Genomic DNA, 17,050 nt, shown 5'->3' with positions numbered 1-17,050 from the left:
AAACAGGAATTTTGGCAATAAATGTAGAGAGACACATTCAATTTAGGAACAAAGAATTTGCATTCAAAGTGAATTCTTATGAGCCAGGTGACTTTCTAAGAGGTAATTTGGGATAGAAGAAAGTCCTTTCTTGTTAAGGTGAACTTATTTTCTGCTGTAGTTATTACAGACCTGTTTCCAGCTTAGCTTTCTGAAGTGATTTTTCTGTACCCTGACCTTCTGCCATAGAAACAAAATTGTGGCTTTTTCAAAGAATTATACTTTGCTCATTTCTCTTCTTTAAAGGTTACCTTAGCTTAAATTGGTTTTGCTTGAGTACCTATCAAAATGAAATTTAGTAAACAAATGTAGCTGTTTTATATCAGACAACAGATTGCTTTTGTCCTTGAAATATTCTGGAACTGTTTTCTGTCTGCTTAAAAGAAACAGCACATGGCACTGGAACAGAAAAATTATGAAAAATCATCAGCATTTGCTGGAAAACTGATTTAGCAAATATTTAACATTTAGTTGAGTTTTAGCATCCAATTTCAGCATAAGCAGTAGTAAGCAGCTGCATCTTTTTCCATAAAGGGAAGCTAAGTTACCACTTTACATCTCAGTACATGAAATAAAATACTGTTCAAACACCATCTTTCATAGTTATGAGTCTTCAGTGCTGGATGTATTGAAACAGAGACTTCAAACAACCTGATTTGGTATCTTCCTTACAGTTGTTTGAGCCTCCCCAGTCCTAGAGAATTCCCCTCTAACATGGTACCAGCTGGGCTGCACTTGATCTCCTCCATCTGTGTCCAGCTGTGCCCCAGAATTGAAGAGCATGAGCAGAACTGGGAGCATTTCTGGCAAAAATGTTGTTGAGCTGCACAAAATGCTGAAGGGGGTTCACAGATTCAAAGGCCAAAATTCACCCCAAACTTTACTCCATCTTTTGGAGTTGGGAAAAGCCCTAGGAGCATCCAGTCACCAGCCTGTTCTTCGTCCCTGCCACCTGTGGTGGTCAAGAATCTCAGAAGAAAAATAAGATGTATTTAGTAATAGGGCTTATTGGTTCTTCTTGACACTTTTACAAGTTTTGTGCCATTCTTTTTATGCTTCTCCAGCTGCAAAAGATCCTATATAACCACTTTACTTCAGATGTGGAAAAACAAGTCTAACATAGTACATCGAGTATGGATAATTATCACTGTGTGCTACACAAGATTACAAATTTGTCACACAAAGAGATGGTATTTCCATTGCTAAAATGTATAATTTTAACCAGCTTTTTTTTAGTGAAGGTTTGCAATAATACTGGGGGAAAACAACAGTGTGGAAGATTTCAACACATGCAAAATACTTTTCAGGAAAGAAAAAAACAAATTGAAGAATTGTCATGGGAGCAGGGGGAATTAAATCATATAATACTTTTTGGGCATGACTGAGATGGGCAATTAATGTGCCATGGATCATTAGGTCCGGTAATAACATGTTACTTCAAAGCCCTCTACCTTTCTCCTATTTCAATATAATATGTTAGACATATTATAAGCTGCTTTGAAGTATGGCATCTCAATAACTGAAATAATTAAAATCACAAATAACAACTTAACAAATGAAAGATGATGTTAGTAGGTCACTTTTCACCTGCAATATACTCAGCATTTGATATTAAGAAGCCCTGAACCTTACCCTCTTTCATCCCTGTTTCTGCCAGGTGTGTGTTTGTTTGGATATGAAAAGGCAACAATAATTAATTGTCAATCAATACTGCAAAATATTTGTTTCTAGATCTGACTGTAGATCATGTTGTACTCCTGTGCAGGTGCAAGGAAATTGTATGACTTCTCTTTTTAAAACAGAAAGGAGGTCTGTTTAATGCTTTACAAACTAGAGTCAGTCATTTGCAAGTCTGTTTGTTGCATGCTAGTGAAGAATGATTGGAGCTGGCATTTGAGAAGCCCGTTGCTGCCTTTGATCTATTCTTTTTTCACGATGATGCTAAAAGAATAATTTTGTCTATAACTTTGTCCTGTTCTCAGAATATACACAATGCAATCAGCTGAAGGAAACATTTTGATACTCATATCATGCTAACAAGCGATTTGCTTAGAAGGCTGAAACATCATAATGCTTTTTAAAGTTTTATATTAAAGTGTGGGTTTTTTTTAAAAAGAATGAGTAAGAGTTTAACATTCAGAATTTCAACAACTTTAAGCCAAAATTGTGCAGTATGATTTTTAGTCCCATTCCCTACCCCAGTTTGAGTAAGTAATGATCTTTCCTGAGGCAGAAATCTGTTTGATTCTTTTGTCCTTTGATGTTCGTGAGTGTGGACACTTTCTGAGGAAACTGCTTCTTTTTGTTACAGATCATTAAGCTATGGTGCCATAGGAGTAATAGTTGGCCACGAGTTTACTCATGGATTTGATAGCAATGGTGAGTATTTGCCCATATGTTGATAACTATTTTTTTAACAGAGTTGACAGACTAGAAAGTTGACTTGTATATGCTTTAGCGTTTTTATTTTCTTTTTTAAAAAAAAACATGCTGAACTTTATGAAAAAAAATTATGAGGTTGTATTTTTAAATGTATTTACATACAATCTTGCTTGTCTGAACTAGATTTTGTTTGGTAAAGGACACAGTTTTGATACTTTCTGTTTATTTTCAATGGAAACTAAATGAACAACAGATTCAGAAAATCCTGGCTGGAGCGGGAGTGGGAAGGGCAAAGGGATAACTTCTCATTGATCAATCTGACTTCCAGGAAAACTTTTCATTTCAATTCTGAGTTTTTTGAAAAGATAATGACATACAAATGTAAAAATACAACACTGGAACAGAAGTGTTGCAAAACATTAAAAAAAAAAAAAAAAGAAAGAAGAAATGATCTGAAAACATCAAACCAACTGTCCTGAAAAAATTGGTGGAGTGGGGCATTATCACTGTCTAACTTTGGCTATCTCAGTAAAGTGCTTTTTAAAATCGGGCTCCTGAGGGGGGAGGAGGAGAGAGAAAGAGAGAAATACGAACCTCTTCCTCCTTCAGGGAGCAATTCTGAGTGCCTGACTGACATCCCACTCTGACTCACTGTCTAGAGAAACCTCTTTCCACTGAAAATACAGGCAGTCTAAGGGAAAGCAGGTTTCTAGTTCACTGCGTAACTAGAGTTAAGTCACTTGTGTTGCTTTACTTTGAATACCTGGTAAAAAATAAAAGGAAAACCTTGTATCCTGTTGGCACTGCTCCCCAGCATTTTGTGTAAGCAAACACTCCTGAATGGCGAAACATTTCTTCACAAACTCCCATCTGCCCTACCATTTCCATATTGTACGGAATATAGTGTAGCAAGTACATCCATGTATTTAAGTGGGTAGTTGATTTGATAAACTTGGCTGCTGGAACTGACCTTCATTTAAGCATAGCATGGTCAAGAGATCCTGCTGCAGAGGATATTACAGCACTTGGGCACCAGCTGATTTTTGCATCCTGCAGTGTGATGTGGAGGGCCTGGACTTAGTCTTCAGTGCTGACTCAAAGTCCCTGAAAGACTAGCAGTCAGGACTTATATCATAGAATCATAGAATGGTTAGGGCTGGAAGGGACCTTCAAAGGTCATCTAGTCCAACCCCCCTGCAAGGAACAGGGATATCTCCAACTAGATCAGGTTGCTCAGGGCCTCGTCTAACCTGGCCTTGAACGTCTCCAGGGATGGAGCATCCACCACCTCTCTGGGCAATCTGTTCCAGTGTTCTACAACTCTCATGGTAAAAATTTTTTCCTAATATCCAATCTGAATCTACCTCCCTCTATTTTAAAACCATTACCCCTTGTCCTATCACAACAGGCCCTCCTGAACAGCCTCTCCCTATATTTCTTGTAGGCCCCTTTGAGGTACTGGAATATGTTTTTCTGTTGCAGAAAGGTAGACACCAGACACATTAGGACTTGTTTGAGAGCAGGTTTAGCTGCCTGTATGGATGCAGCCTTGCTCTGTGATTTGATTCTTTGTTATGATTGCAGGAAAGAGAGGTAGGGAGCAGCCACTAGACACGATACCAAGTACTGAAGATGTTTTCTTTCATCTTTTCATTTCTTTATTTTACCCTGTGTACTGTCTTGTTCAAGATGACAAATTCCCCAGAGATGTACTTATTTCTATATTTGGAAGGTAAGAGCCTAGGCAAGAGGCAGTGGTCTGCTTAGGGAAGCAAATCTTAGGTTCCTCTCTGACTGGCTGGAGATACGATGGAGATTAGATACTCTCCTACAAATGAGATGGAGCAGGGCCCTGAGGCTGAATCTTCTACGAGCCATTGCTGTAACCATCAGCCTGGGGAACAGATTGTATATATTCTCCTTGCTTCCATGAATAGGGTTCAAATGTTTTGGTTTTACTCCAAGGCAAAAATTGGAAACTTCAGAATTTTCCATGAAATGGATTTTTTTTTTTTGGTCAAGCGTATAATTAATTAATAATAAATTAGTTATCATCAGGTTTGCAGAATCAAAGACATATGGGCTGAGGATGAAAAATACTGACAATTATACTTACAAGAAGGCTCATATGCCTCTTACTCTATGTAATTATAAAATGTACTATGTAACTCATTAGTCATTACTATTTTTTTTTCAGAAAATGGAAATTATGACAATAAATAGAATGCCAGCTTTTCACCACTGACTTGAGTGAGGTTACGGTTTTGCTCACTGATCTTATCCATTTTGTACACACAGTTGCATAAGTACATTCACCTCTCATTTCTGTGACAGTGATAGATTCAAAAACTGGAAAAGTATGAAGTTTTCACCTACAAAAAAATTCATATTCTTTCTTTTTTAAGGTCGGAAATATGACAAAAATGGAAATTTAGACCCTTGGTGGACAACTGACTCTGAAGAAAAATTTAAAGAGAAAACAAATGCATGATTAATCAATACAGCAATTACTACTGGAAGAGAGCTGGCTTACATGTATGTAAAACACGAGTGTTTGAAAGCAGTGGTTCATTAGGAGTTTTGGGGTGGGGGGGTTAAGTTATCTTTTTATAAATCCCAACACGTTGGGATAATAGGTTACTAACTTCATTTCTCGCAACAGATCATTTTTTTGAAGTGAATAATTGTGATAAAAATTGTCTGTCAGATTTGATTAGTCCTGTCAAATACCACTACCCACACCCTGGTGACAGGGTTAAACCACTTCTCCCCATCACATCAGATTGGAATTGGAGGAGGAGGATGAAGCCACTCAGCAAGGCTGGTCTAATTACTGTGAGCATGTTCAATGTCTTCTGAAGATGAGGTCCGTAATGAAAACTGAGCAGCCATTCTTTTTAAAAAGAAGAATATGATTTTATAGATTCCTTTAGCAATTCTGCCTGTTATTTATTACAGCTATAAAATGGATGCATAAACCCTATCTTATTTCACATTCAACTCTTGCTATTTCTTCCATGTGTGCACATAGACCCAATTTGTGTTTCAAATGAAGGGAGTATGATAGAAGTAGCTTAGAAAAAGGATTGAGGAAAAAAAGTGCAAGGGAATGGTTTCTGTTTCATTGTCTATGAGAGCTGTGGGTTTCCCTGAAAATATGCACATTATGTAAGTGTCCAAAGTGAAGGATAAAACCCAGACCTTCAGAAATCAATAGCTAAAATTCCAGTAATGTTGGCTGGGACATGACTTTAGTCTTAATTTTCTGGATAAAACACATACCTCAACCCCTACTCAATTCTACCACCTCTACTTACATTTTAGAATCAGAAATACAATTATGTCTTTGCCTTTTAAGAACAGAGAAGTCACATTGAATGCTTAGCAATAATTTTAACACTTTCCCCAGGCTGTTTTTATTAGTCTCAGAGACAACAGGGCCATATTGTATTCCAGTCTGAAGTCTAACAACTCAGACTAGAAGTACCTCATATAAGCTAATTTACAAATAAAAATTCTCAGGCTCATTCCTGAATATCTGTAGGACAAAAACTGTCAATACAAAAATGCCCCTTAAAGAAGGTCGTTAAAACCTTCCCCAAGGATGTGACTGAGCCCTTCTCATGTTCCTGCCATTGGCTTGGCCATCCCCTTTACCTTTTGTGGTGTCTCTTGGGGTGGGGTAGATCTGAATTTTCCCTCCAGTGTAGCTATTGCCTTTGAAGCATGTGGATGGGCTTACTAGAGAGATTCTGTTACCCACAGCCTTATCATCTGTAAGGCTTTTTCCTCCTATTTGCTTGGGATAACCTAAAGCACTTTTTAGATGATAGAAGAAGAATCTTGATATTTTCTGCCATACTTTATAGCTTCTGTATGAAGAGCTATGCCTGCAAAGTGCTTTTCTTTGCCTGTCATTTACATCACTATTTGTACATTCTGAGATTTTTTACCCCTGTACGAATATTTTATATGGTTCAAGAAACCTATTTACTTTTCTTCTTTCTCATCTGGTGTACAATAAAAATGTCTCCAGAAAGGAAGCATAATGAAAGAAAAAGTGGATATAGAAATAGCTTCAGAGTGCAGTAACTGCATAAAGTCATCTGATCAAATAAAGGGCTTATCGTGGTCCCTGAGCTCCGTCACAAACTGTCTGCACACAGTAGTCTCAGACAGCTGACCCAGAGCTGCCTGAGATCAGTAGAAAGACTTCTTCCACTTATTAAAATGACCTATGGCCCAAATGCCACTGCTAGGTTACTCTCATCTTATGCTCTAAATCAGTCTACTTCACAAGCCCACTGCAATAAAAGAGTATGAGTAGCTAGGCCAGAAAAAAAGCCAGCTGATGTGTGTGTGTGTGTTCCCTGGTGTCCCAGCACCTTTCCTTCTAAAAGCTTCTCTCCCACCTCCATCTCCAGCCTCCTGAGGGTAGGGAGGCCTGGCAGGAAAGGGGTGCTCTTTCCTCTACTGCTCCCATTTCTCCTTTGTTACCCCCTTGGGTGTAACATCAAGCAAGATGCCTTGAGTCCAATCTAGGTGCTGATCTGCACTGAGTGGTGGGGCTATGCACATGTACCTGGGTATCCCCTAGGTCCTTTTACCTCTTCTCCCCCATTTTCCTCTCTTTCACCATCCTGAGACTAAGGTGGGTCCTAATGTCAACTGCCCTATACTCATCCCTGTGACATGGGAGAACCTGTCATCAGAGGATTTGCAGGACAGCATTGGCCTTCAGAGCTCTGCTCAAAACTGTGCTCAATTACCTTGCTCAACTGGGGCATAGCAGAGGGTAAAACTGCTTGATCACAAATACCGTTTGGTAACACTAAGACCCTAGCAGGCTGCATGATCCAAGATAATGCTGCTCTTGGTAATATCAGGAGACTGGCTTTTTCAGAAAGTTTACATAGCACTGCTTCTCGCAATATATTCTTGTTGTTCTTGCTCTTGGAATCAATACTGGGGAAGAGCAATGTGCATCTCCTTTGCAGATATTTTTAGAGCACTGAATATACTATCAATTTCAATTCTGTCTCTGACAGTTATTTTTAATTATGCTGGTTTTGGGTATGAATTAAAAGTTATTTTAGTGTCCCAGTAGTATATAAAGAGTTATGTAGAGAAACAAATATAACTTTTTAGATAAAAGTTTAAGAAATGGGCTACTGGATCTCGCGTGTAACCAGAGAAAAACAGTCTTAAGGAGAAAATTATTGATGCTCAGATCAAAGATCAGGGACTGGATTCTTGAATACATTTTATCTACTATATTTTGTGCTAGAGATCTAGGACCAGAGCCAGAGTAACTCATCACAGAGAATTGTTTACTGACAGTTTTCACATTAAAACCTAGTTTTCTTAACCAGAGATATGATGGTTGAAATTGGCTGAGGTCATTCCTGCCTTGTTTTATTTTTTCCCCTCTTTCTTGAAGTTGATCAAGAAGGAAGTTCAGAAACGGGTCAAACGACTGATATTCTTTCATTCTGCCAGGTGAAAGGCAAGAGGACTTTGGCAGAAAACATTGCAGATAATGGAGGTTTACGAGAGGCTTTCAGGGTAAGTAGATTAAAAATATCTGAAAAATAGTATTATTTAAAAAAAAAACCAAAACAAAAAACAAACAACAAACAAACCACACAAAGAAAAAGCTGTGGTTAGGCTCCAAGTCACTGAAAGGCATTCTGTATCTCTCTCTTATTAGGCATACAGGAGATGGATTGCAGAAAAGAGGGGAGGAGAAGAAGAGCCTTTACTGACAGGCCTTGAGTTCACACACAACCAGCTTTTCTTTCTGAGTTATGCCCATGTGAGTAGTACAAATGTGTTTCAAGTCCTCATCTATTAACCTGCAAAATGTATACTACAGAGATGACACTGCTTTGTTTCAAAAATCTACACTAGCCAAATCCAGACTTTTAAGGGTATAAGCAGAAACTTCTCTCCCAGGACTATTATTTCTTATTTCTGTCTCTCTTTGTCCTCATCTATCTAGCCATGGTGCTAGAACTGCTGAAATTGTTCTTGGTCTTGTACAGCGTTGTCATGGCAGCTTGCTTTCCTCTTGCTTCTTCCCTCTGCTGCAAGTCTCTTCTTGCATGTATTGACTCTTTAACCTCTTTCCATTTTAGCTTCCCAGTTTTCTGGTACTTGCCATATACAGCAGTTTCTGACTGCTTCCACCACAGACTCCTATTGCAAATGTCCAACCACTATTTGTTACACAGCATGTTGTTCAAGGAAACTAAGCAGCAGAGAAGAAAATCTTACTTTATTTTTTCCCATCTTTATTTTCTGTACACTAAATAGGCTGTAGTAAAACTTCAATAGAGGATGTGAAGTTTTTTTAGAAAAACACGTAGAACAAGAGAGAGAATCAGAAATTGTTTGGTTAAGAGAGTTGGGACAAATTCCCTATATGATGATTAAACGTTGGGCTATAAAACTTTGCCCACCAGTTGGAAGAATAAATTATCTAAAACTGAAGAAATAGGGCCTAAGGCATCCAGTGTTGTTTTTTAACCAACCCTGGCTGAAAATCGCTTATTTGCCAAGAGTTAGTGTAGCAGCCTGTGGATCTATGGCCAAGTAAGTTTGACAATATTGACCAATGAGAAGACTCCACTTTGGTTGTTTATGCTGAGTTGATTTTCACACTGTGTCAGTTTTGCCCTAGGAAAACCTTGAAGCCATGGGGAGGATCCAGGGGGTCTTACAGGACCGCTGCAGGAATTGCACATCCAGTGAACCCTCTGAGGGGAGGCATATGCACAGTGAGAGCAATGTATGCCAAGTACCCTTGAGCTCAGCCTGCTTCTACAGAGCTGAAAGGCACTCAACTGCCAGGGCTGTCTTCAGCCAGACAAAATTGCACTGAAATCTCAATATCCTATGGGCAGTCTGGACTAAAGGATTTTGTCCATAGGAAACATTCAACACAGGTGCTTAGGTAAGGCAGGGGCTGTTTAAATGGCATTTTTTCATGTAGTGGACACAGCATAAGAGGGATTATTCAGTTGTGCAAATATTCTCTCTTCTCTGTTTTGTGATCACTTACAATTTGGTCAAATACCATATTAGGAATAGTGAATCGGGGACCACCGATACAAACTTGAAAAATGTGTAATTTCAAAAGAAACTGACATTCCAACATGGAAAAATGTATCAGATAATATAGCTGCAATTCTAGAGATGATAATCATCATTACGTGTACTTTTTATACACACTGCAAAGCTTTGAGACAAGAAGCATGCTTGTTAATAATTAAGGTATGAGATGCTGCAGCACAGCTGAAAAGCAAGCTATCATTATAGAGAACCTCAAAAAAGGAACTAGTAGAGTGGCTATGATTAGATGATGGGAATGAGTGGGTGAAGAATAATAGTAGGTGGAAACTGGATCCACAAAGGGATTTGAAAAACAAAAGAATATGCCAACAGAAAACTGCAGGTTAGCAAAGGTGAAATAAAATTGGAGTTTGTGGTGGTCTTTCCGTTTTGTGTATTCTGTAAGTCATAAGCATCTTAAGAACAGTGACATTACATTCTACTTTACTTTCAAAGTCATCCCATATAATGTGCCCATTTCTGCTTTTTATCTTTTATTAGGTAAGATGCAACTCCTTTAGACCAGAATCTGCGAGAGAGCAAATATATATTGGAGCTCACAGCCCTCCTCAGTTCAGGTAGTGCAAATAATGTATTTACTCAGTATACATACAGAATCAATCACTGCAGCATACAAGTGCAGAAATTTAGCATGTGAAGAGGGGTTTAAGAGCAAACACAAAATTGGACTGTGCTCTTGGCTTAAATTGAAATTGAACTGGTTTTATTAGCTTATCTTTCACTATTACAAATGCTCTTCTGTGAAAATGTGGGGCTTGCATCTACCTTCAAAGGCAGTTGAACCAGAATACACTCTGATCCCTGTGATGTTCTATAATCATGTCCTGAGTATCTGAAATATCTCATCTATAATTTTTTTTCTATGCAATTCTAGTTTAGAAAACAGTGTCTATTAGGAGAGTTTTTGATTTAATCTGCCTGAGTTCGTTAAAAGCTTTAAAGTAACTACCTTGAATTGTATTGATAATGCAAAGCAAAACATGTCCTGTAAGTTTAGTTCAAGACTGAACTCTTCAGTCACCCTTCAAGAGACATTTTGCTTGAAGGAGCTGTAGTAGTCCAGCCATAACAGCGTGTCTGTGTCTTTGCTTAAAAGGCCTCCCACAGGCTTTCCTAACCACAGACACCCCTGAACCTCAAGAAGGAGAGGCTGCAAAAGGAGGAAGGTTTAAAGACTACGTAAGAATTGGGAAGCCAAAATTTATTTCCCTGCTTCTCCACAGAGTCTGTGTGACCGAAAGCAAGTTTTTTCTATTGGGATTCATGTCGATTGTATTTACTTAACTAAGAATTGTGTATTTGTCCTCAGTCAAGTGCTACATTACCTCTGTATTTAGGGGAAGAATGTTAACTCCACAAGCTGATTCATAATGGAGGTGTCTCCAATACATGGAATTAGATGCTTCTGGAGATTCCTACCACTTTCTGTTGACTAAAGAAAGAACTGGGATCCCACCTTCTCCATGGCTAAATTTAGGTGATATGAGCCCCCTTTGCCTCAATTCTCTCTTGGTAAGGTAAAAATAACAACACTGCCGTCACAGGGGAGCTGTGAGGTTGCTTCACAGGTACTCCGACATATTCCCTGGACACAGCCACGCCAAAGCTGGATACACAACCAGAGCATACATAACACACCTTGGGCTACTTGTAACCTGAATGGGCTAAGAAATTATGGAACTGGAAACACGATGACACAAATTTAATATATGCTAGGAAACCTGCACTATGGTACCTCTGCAATACCTGTAACACCAGCCAGCTAAGATAAAACTAGTGCAGTGTGCAAATCTGCGTGCCTTTTAACAGTTGAAAACACATCATAATCATGGGGACAGGAGTATCAGGCTGATCTTCACCCCTGAAGAGTTGATACTTTTTATAATTCCTATCTGTAGTGGTTTTAGGCTGATCCAGCAACTAAAACTCACACAGTCTCTCCTTCTCCAGTAAAGTAGAGAGGAGAGGGAAAAAAAAAAAACAAAGGGACTGAGGGTTGAGACAAGAACAGAGGGAGCACCCACCAACCATGGTCCCGGGCAAAACAGGCAGAGCTTTTCTCAAAGCAAAACAGTTTATTAATGATTACTTAGAAGGACAAAGGGAAACAAAAACCGATTACTTGAGAGGACAGAAAGAAACAAAACCAGATCTTAAAACCGACACCTTCCCCCCCCCTTCCTTTTCCTCCCGGCTCTACCTCCTCCCCCCAGCAGCACAGGGGGCAGGGACTGGGGGAGTGCAGGTCAGTTCATTCCGTGCTGTTACTGCTGCTTCTTTCTTAAAGGAGAAGGAGTCCTTACACCCTTTTCCCCTGCTCCAATGGATCCCCTACCCACGAGGAAAAATCCACAAACTTCTCCAACGTGAGTCCAGCCCACTGGAAACAATCCTTCCCCACAGATTGCTCCGGTGTGGGCTTTACCACAGTCTCGGGTACTTAGGGAGCTGTAGCCACTCGCTCCGGCGTGGGTCGTCACGCAGACTCCAGATGCCTCTCTGCCGTGTCGTGCACCCCAACACGCCCATCCTCAGGCTCAGGCATCTTCTCCCTACGGGCTGCGAGTGGGTCTCTGCTCCACCGAGGCCGTCCTGGTTGCAGGGGGGCCGCCTGCTATCTCACCATCAGCCGCAGGGGAAACTCGGCTCCGGCACACCTCCTCCCGCTCCATCCTCACTGACCTGGTGTCGATGCGGCTGTTTCTCTCAGATCTCAGTCCTCTCCAGGTGAACTCAGCCCAGTGGGCACCCCAGGAGTGGGGTGCCCCCGAGTTCCCCAGCTGGCTCCACCGCCGCCATTCTCTGTGGGCGGCGACGGCCCGACACAGGCAGCTGCCTGGCCGGGAGCCAGGGAGCAGGGGCAGTGCCCTCCTCCCTTCTCTGCTCGATCCTGGACAAAGCACCTTTTCCGGTTCCCTTGTCCTGACTTAAATAGGGCAATTCGCAGAGGCGCCCTATTGGCTCAATCCCGAGGGGGATGGCAGTCTGATCTGGTGGCTGGAACCAAACCTAACCCGGTTCCAAAACCGGGGAGGTCGCAGGGAGCAAAACCCCTCTCCTGCCACCAGAACCACCCCCCCTCCACATCAAACCATGACACTATCCTTATCAAAATTTTGGTAAAATAACCATCTCTTGCCTTTTACAGTCCTCAGATTTATTTACCTATATATATATGTTTATATATTTTGAATCATTACATAGCTACATTTCCTTGAGATCAATCAGAAAATATACAGGGAAGCCTGGAGACAGTGCGTTCGTGAGGAAAACTCATGAAGGAATCAGGCTAACATATATATATTACCTATTTCCCCCAACTTTGCTTCATTTATGTCCCAACACCATTATGAATATAACAGCAGCACAGCTAGTTTCAATATTGACATCTCTTGCTATCCAAAAAGCCCAAAAAACCCTTTTAAGGTAATTATAAAAAGTAACTATAAAAGATGATAGAAATGAGAAACACACATCTTGAGCACAGGTGTAAGCATCTGAGTTTGTCAGCCAATGTTCTCCTCACAGTCCACAAAGAACAGGTATTTTGGAAGTAGATATATATATATGTATAATCCTTCTGTAAACAAATAATTTGGATTACTTAGACTCTGCAAGTACATCTTTCTATTAACTGTCCAGGGTGACCTCTTCAGGGGACAGTTTCTCTGCTGTAGTTGACTGAAGTGAAATCCAGACAGCCCACTCTGGCTCCACAGTTAGTGTGTGGCAACATCGAAGCATGAGTAGAAAATTTACATGCATGAGCATATAAAGATCTTTTGCCAGCTAGATTCTAGTTTTATTTATTTTTAATTGGCAGATTTTCAGTGTTCACTCTGAAAATAGTCTCTTCACTATTTTTGAATGCCAGTTTCAGGGCGAAATCCCCAGCATGACAGGCAGAACTCCCACCAACTTCAGCAGCAGTTCTGCATGACCAGCTCTTGCTGTTTCCGTCCCTGAATATGTATTTCCAATGTTTTTACAGTAAAGCTGTGTATCTTATTTGAAGCCTAACATAATTTTGTAATTCTCCCTACAAAATTGACCTTTAGACATTTTTGCACCAGCTGACTGCAAATTTTCTTACCCACAGAAAGTCTAATCAATGTAATAAGAATGTTTTCTACCATGCTGAGTTATGCTGAGAAGCTGATTGTCTGCAGTGAAGAAAATGCCTTCCCACTGCATAACAAAGAGAGTGGAAAGGGATATGATGAATATCTCAGCAAATACTTTTCTACTTTTAACTCAGGATGCTCTTTACTTTAATACCATTGCAAATTTCAGGTTAGTAAATTCCAAGATGCTTAAAAGCGTAGGAAAAATCAGCAAACACCATGATCCCAATCTATCAATGGTAAAATGATCATTTCTGACAGCATGAAACAATACAGGCATGAAAGCAGCAGCCAAGGATGACTGCATACAAAGAGTGAGCTCTTCCCCTATGCCTGAAGGTGCTGGTTTGGGATGCAGACACATTGTCTAGCTTGTGTGAGGCAGGCGTGTGCTGCTCTTTCAGCATTACACCATCTGTGGTGGAAGCAAGAGAGCTTGGGAGCTGGTCAGGGCAGAAGCCTTAGAAAATGGATTACCAAAACATCAGAGGAGTTGGGATGCTCACGGGTGTAAGGCTGAGCTGGCCGATGAGAGGCTCTGCCGCCCTCCCAGCTTCGGGCTGCAAAGTGCCAGGGAGCCAGTGTGTGTGTGTCTGCACGGGTGGGCAGTAGGTGTGGTTCCAAGAATCAGTCTGGTGTGAGCCAAATCAAACCACTTCCAGCACAACCACAGTGCATGCTTACACATGCTCCTGCCTGCAGGGCTGCAGTGGTTTGGCAGGTATTGGAAGGAGGATTCCACCGTACAAGGCTACCGCTGATCTTCCACCTTTGCTGCCAAGGGTCAGATTAGAAAATTGTTCTAAATGACATGGTATCCACAAAATGCAGTTGTTTTTCGTGGAGTTTCTGGCAAAGTAAGATGCTTCTCAAAGCACTGAATGAAAAAATAATGTCTTCATGTTAACTTTAAATGGGAGTGCTTCTCCAGAACTTTTTGGTTTTATTGGTGGAAAAAATGACATGGAAAGCCTGAAAATTCAACCTGAAGTAAACACACTGAAACATTTACAGGCCTGTAGTGTTCAACAGAAGACAACCTGCATGTCGATCACTTTTCTCTTCTCTTTGCAGAGTTATCGGTGCCATGAGCAACTTCGAAGAGTTCCGTAAAGCTTTCAATTGCCCAACAAATACAACGATGAACCGGGGGGCAGAATCCTGCCGGCTGTGGTAGATGTCCCTTCCAGGTCTTCTTTCGAGAGCAGTCTGCAATGTGAACTGCTGCACCTGAGCTCAAGCCCACTGATAGTGTTTCGGAATAATGTTCTGCGATGTGGAGAGGTGTTACTTCAAATGCATCTCTTCCTTATCTGTGCCGATGATCTACGTGGATCTAATCGCCCTCTATTCAGAGCCTAGAAACATCTGAAGTAGAAGAGGCTAGGTTTTCTTTAATAATAATTTTAAAAAAAGGAAATCCTCTTATCCATATAAGTACTCCTGCTCATCTGCAGATGTATTGCTGTTGATGGATAACTGCCATTATCAATTCTAATCCCTGATTTATAGTTGAGCAAGACGTAAATGCTAAAATCCAGTTTTAATCTATTGCTCTGCAGGGGTGCTAGGCAGAATGCTTCCACACAAAATTTATTCTTTCTGGATGAAGAAATTCTTGAGACCTGCTATAAAGCCAGCTCTGATCTGCTATGTGATACAGCATTTTCATAACTTCAACTGTCACTGCCCAGCATGCCATAGATGATGTTGCATGATGTAAAGACACAAGACTTTATGTAAATTCAGTTTAATATGTCAGATTAGTGCCTCAGGTTTTGGAACAGTTTCAGTGTGAGAAAGCACCTCCTGGTTTCCATCTGCTAGGACTAAACAGAAAGGATACTTGTCAGATCGTGGCCTCTTCTAATTGTAGAACAGCTTATGATAAAAATCAATGCATGGTGAAAATCAGAGGCTTGCAGAGGGAATTCCTAGCACCATGATACTCAGAAATATTACAGCACTTTTTCCTGTTTACAACATGGGCAGTTTTTTTTCCCCAATGAGTGATTTTTACATTGTGCTGAAGGTAGCTTCACTTAGATTTATTTTTAAGCCTATACCAGTTTTAATTTAGGGATTTCTTAGCATCTGGGTCTTACAGAGGAATGTAAGTAGTGTGCATGTTTGTCCTCATGTTCTGGACAGGGCAGAGTGACTTGTGATTTTAAGGAAAGAAGAGTAGGTGACTGAAAAACAGAGTACCAGCAGCTTTTGACATGCTTGGATAAAAAGAGCAATTCAGGAGTAGAGGACTTTTAAACACAGTGAAGATGCAGGCCAGTTGAGTTTTTAATTTGATTTGTAACAGTATTCATAAAAAAACCCCATATTTTATTGCAACAGAAAAATTTTAACACATAATTATTACTAAGACAGGGGAAAAATCCAAACAGCTCTTTCTTCCCCAACAGAAAGATACATATTTAACTGGTATTTATTTATACCTTGTGCATAATTCATTTTTACATGGTGGAATTATTTCAAATGGAGAGAGAGTTTCTTTAAACTGATTTAATTACTGCAATTCTATATATGTCTCTGTATATACTTATATATATACAAAAATATATAATTCTTCTATTGCTTAAGTATAAAAATGTTATTAAGATCAACTTTTTTTACGAGGATTGGTCAAATATTGTCCAACAGTCAAGATGGAGGAGGGTTCAGCTGAAGCTAAATTTTTGTAAATTTAGTTAATTTCCAGTGTTTCTTATAAACAAAGGGCACATCATGGAAACATAATTTATAGAAGACAGGACCTCAAGCTATCTTCCAGAGAGAAGGAAGAAGACACCTGAACTCAAGGCATTGTTGCCACTTCTTAGAAACAAAATATTGTGTTTTGGGACCAGGACTTTCTTTTTTCTTTTTTTTTTTTCCCTGAAATAGTCAAAGTTTTTTCAAGGGAAAAAGCACTTTTGCTTCCTTCAAGCCAGCTCTGTTTCTGAATTCCATGGATTACAGTGTGTTCTTTGAATTGCCTCGACTAATATTTTTCCTGGAGATATTTTTCACATAATCTGTGATGGCAGTATTTTCATAGAGACTTTCCTCAAACGAGCAGGTATGGGTCTTGAGCAAAGTGATACTGTTTGCCTGCTAATGGGAAAGTTCCTTAGCAAATTGAGTACCGTACTCAATTCATTCCCATGCTCATATGAGCACTGACACGACTTGGTGTTGGCTGCTTTGGATCAACAGCACAGATTCAGGGTTGTCACCCCTGGCCCTGTTAAAGGTAGTACCAATACGGTCGTTGTCCTCAGAAAAGTCAGGACATCAACTCAAACACTCATCTAAACTTCCTAAATTACTGGACTATGGAAAGCTGATTTCACAACAGTCAGCTTGAAGTTTTCGGA

The 17,050-nt window shown here is 40.1% G+C and overlaps 1 protein-coding gene across 1 annotated transcript in view; it reads left to right on the top strand.

Annotated features, from left to right (window-relative positions):
• Window positions 1–14,856, top strand: part of PHEX (phosphate regulating endopeptidase X-linked) — a 104,223-nt gene extending 89,367 nt beyond the window's left edge. Inside the window, 7 exon segments of the mRNA XM_086608931.1 lie at window positions 2,351–2,418; window positions 4,827–4,898; window positions 4,901–4,956; window positions 7,921–7,986; window positions 8,132–8,236; window positions 10,036–10,112; window positions 14,754–14,856. Of these exon segments, the coding sequence (XP_086465057.1) occupies window positions 2,351–2,418; window positions 4,827–4,898; window positions 4,901–4,956; window positions 7,921–7,986; window positions 8,132–8,236; window positions 10,036–10,112; window positions 14,754–14,856 (547 nt within the window).
• The last annotated feature ends 2,194 nt before the right edge of the window (window positions 14,857–17,050 follow it).

The sequence above is a fragment of the Tauraco erythrolophus genome, chromosome 1 (assembly GCF_009769465.1).
Source record: "Tauraco erythrolophus isolate bTauEry1 chromosome 1, bTauEry1.pri, whole genome shotgun sequence".
Taxonomy (NCBI): Eukaryota; Metazoa; Chordata; class Aves; order Musophagiformes; family Musophagidae; genus Tauraco; species Tauraco erythrolophus.
The sequence above is the reverse complement of the archived record's forward strand: the minus strand, read 5'-3'. Positions and strand labels throughout refer to the sequence as shown.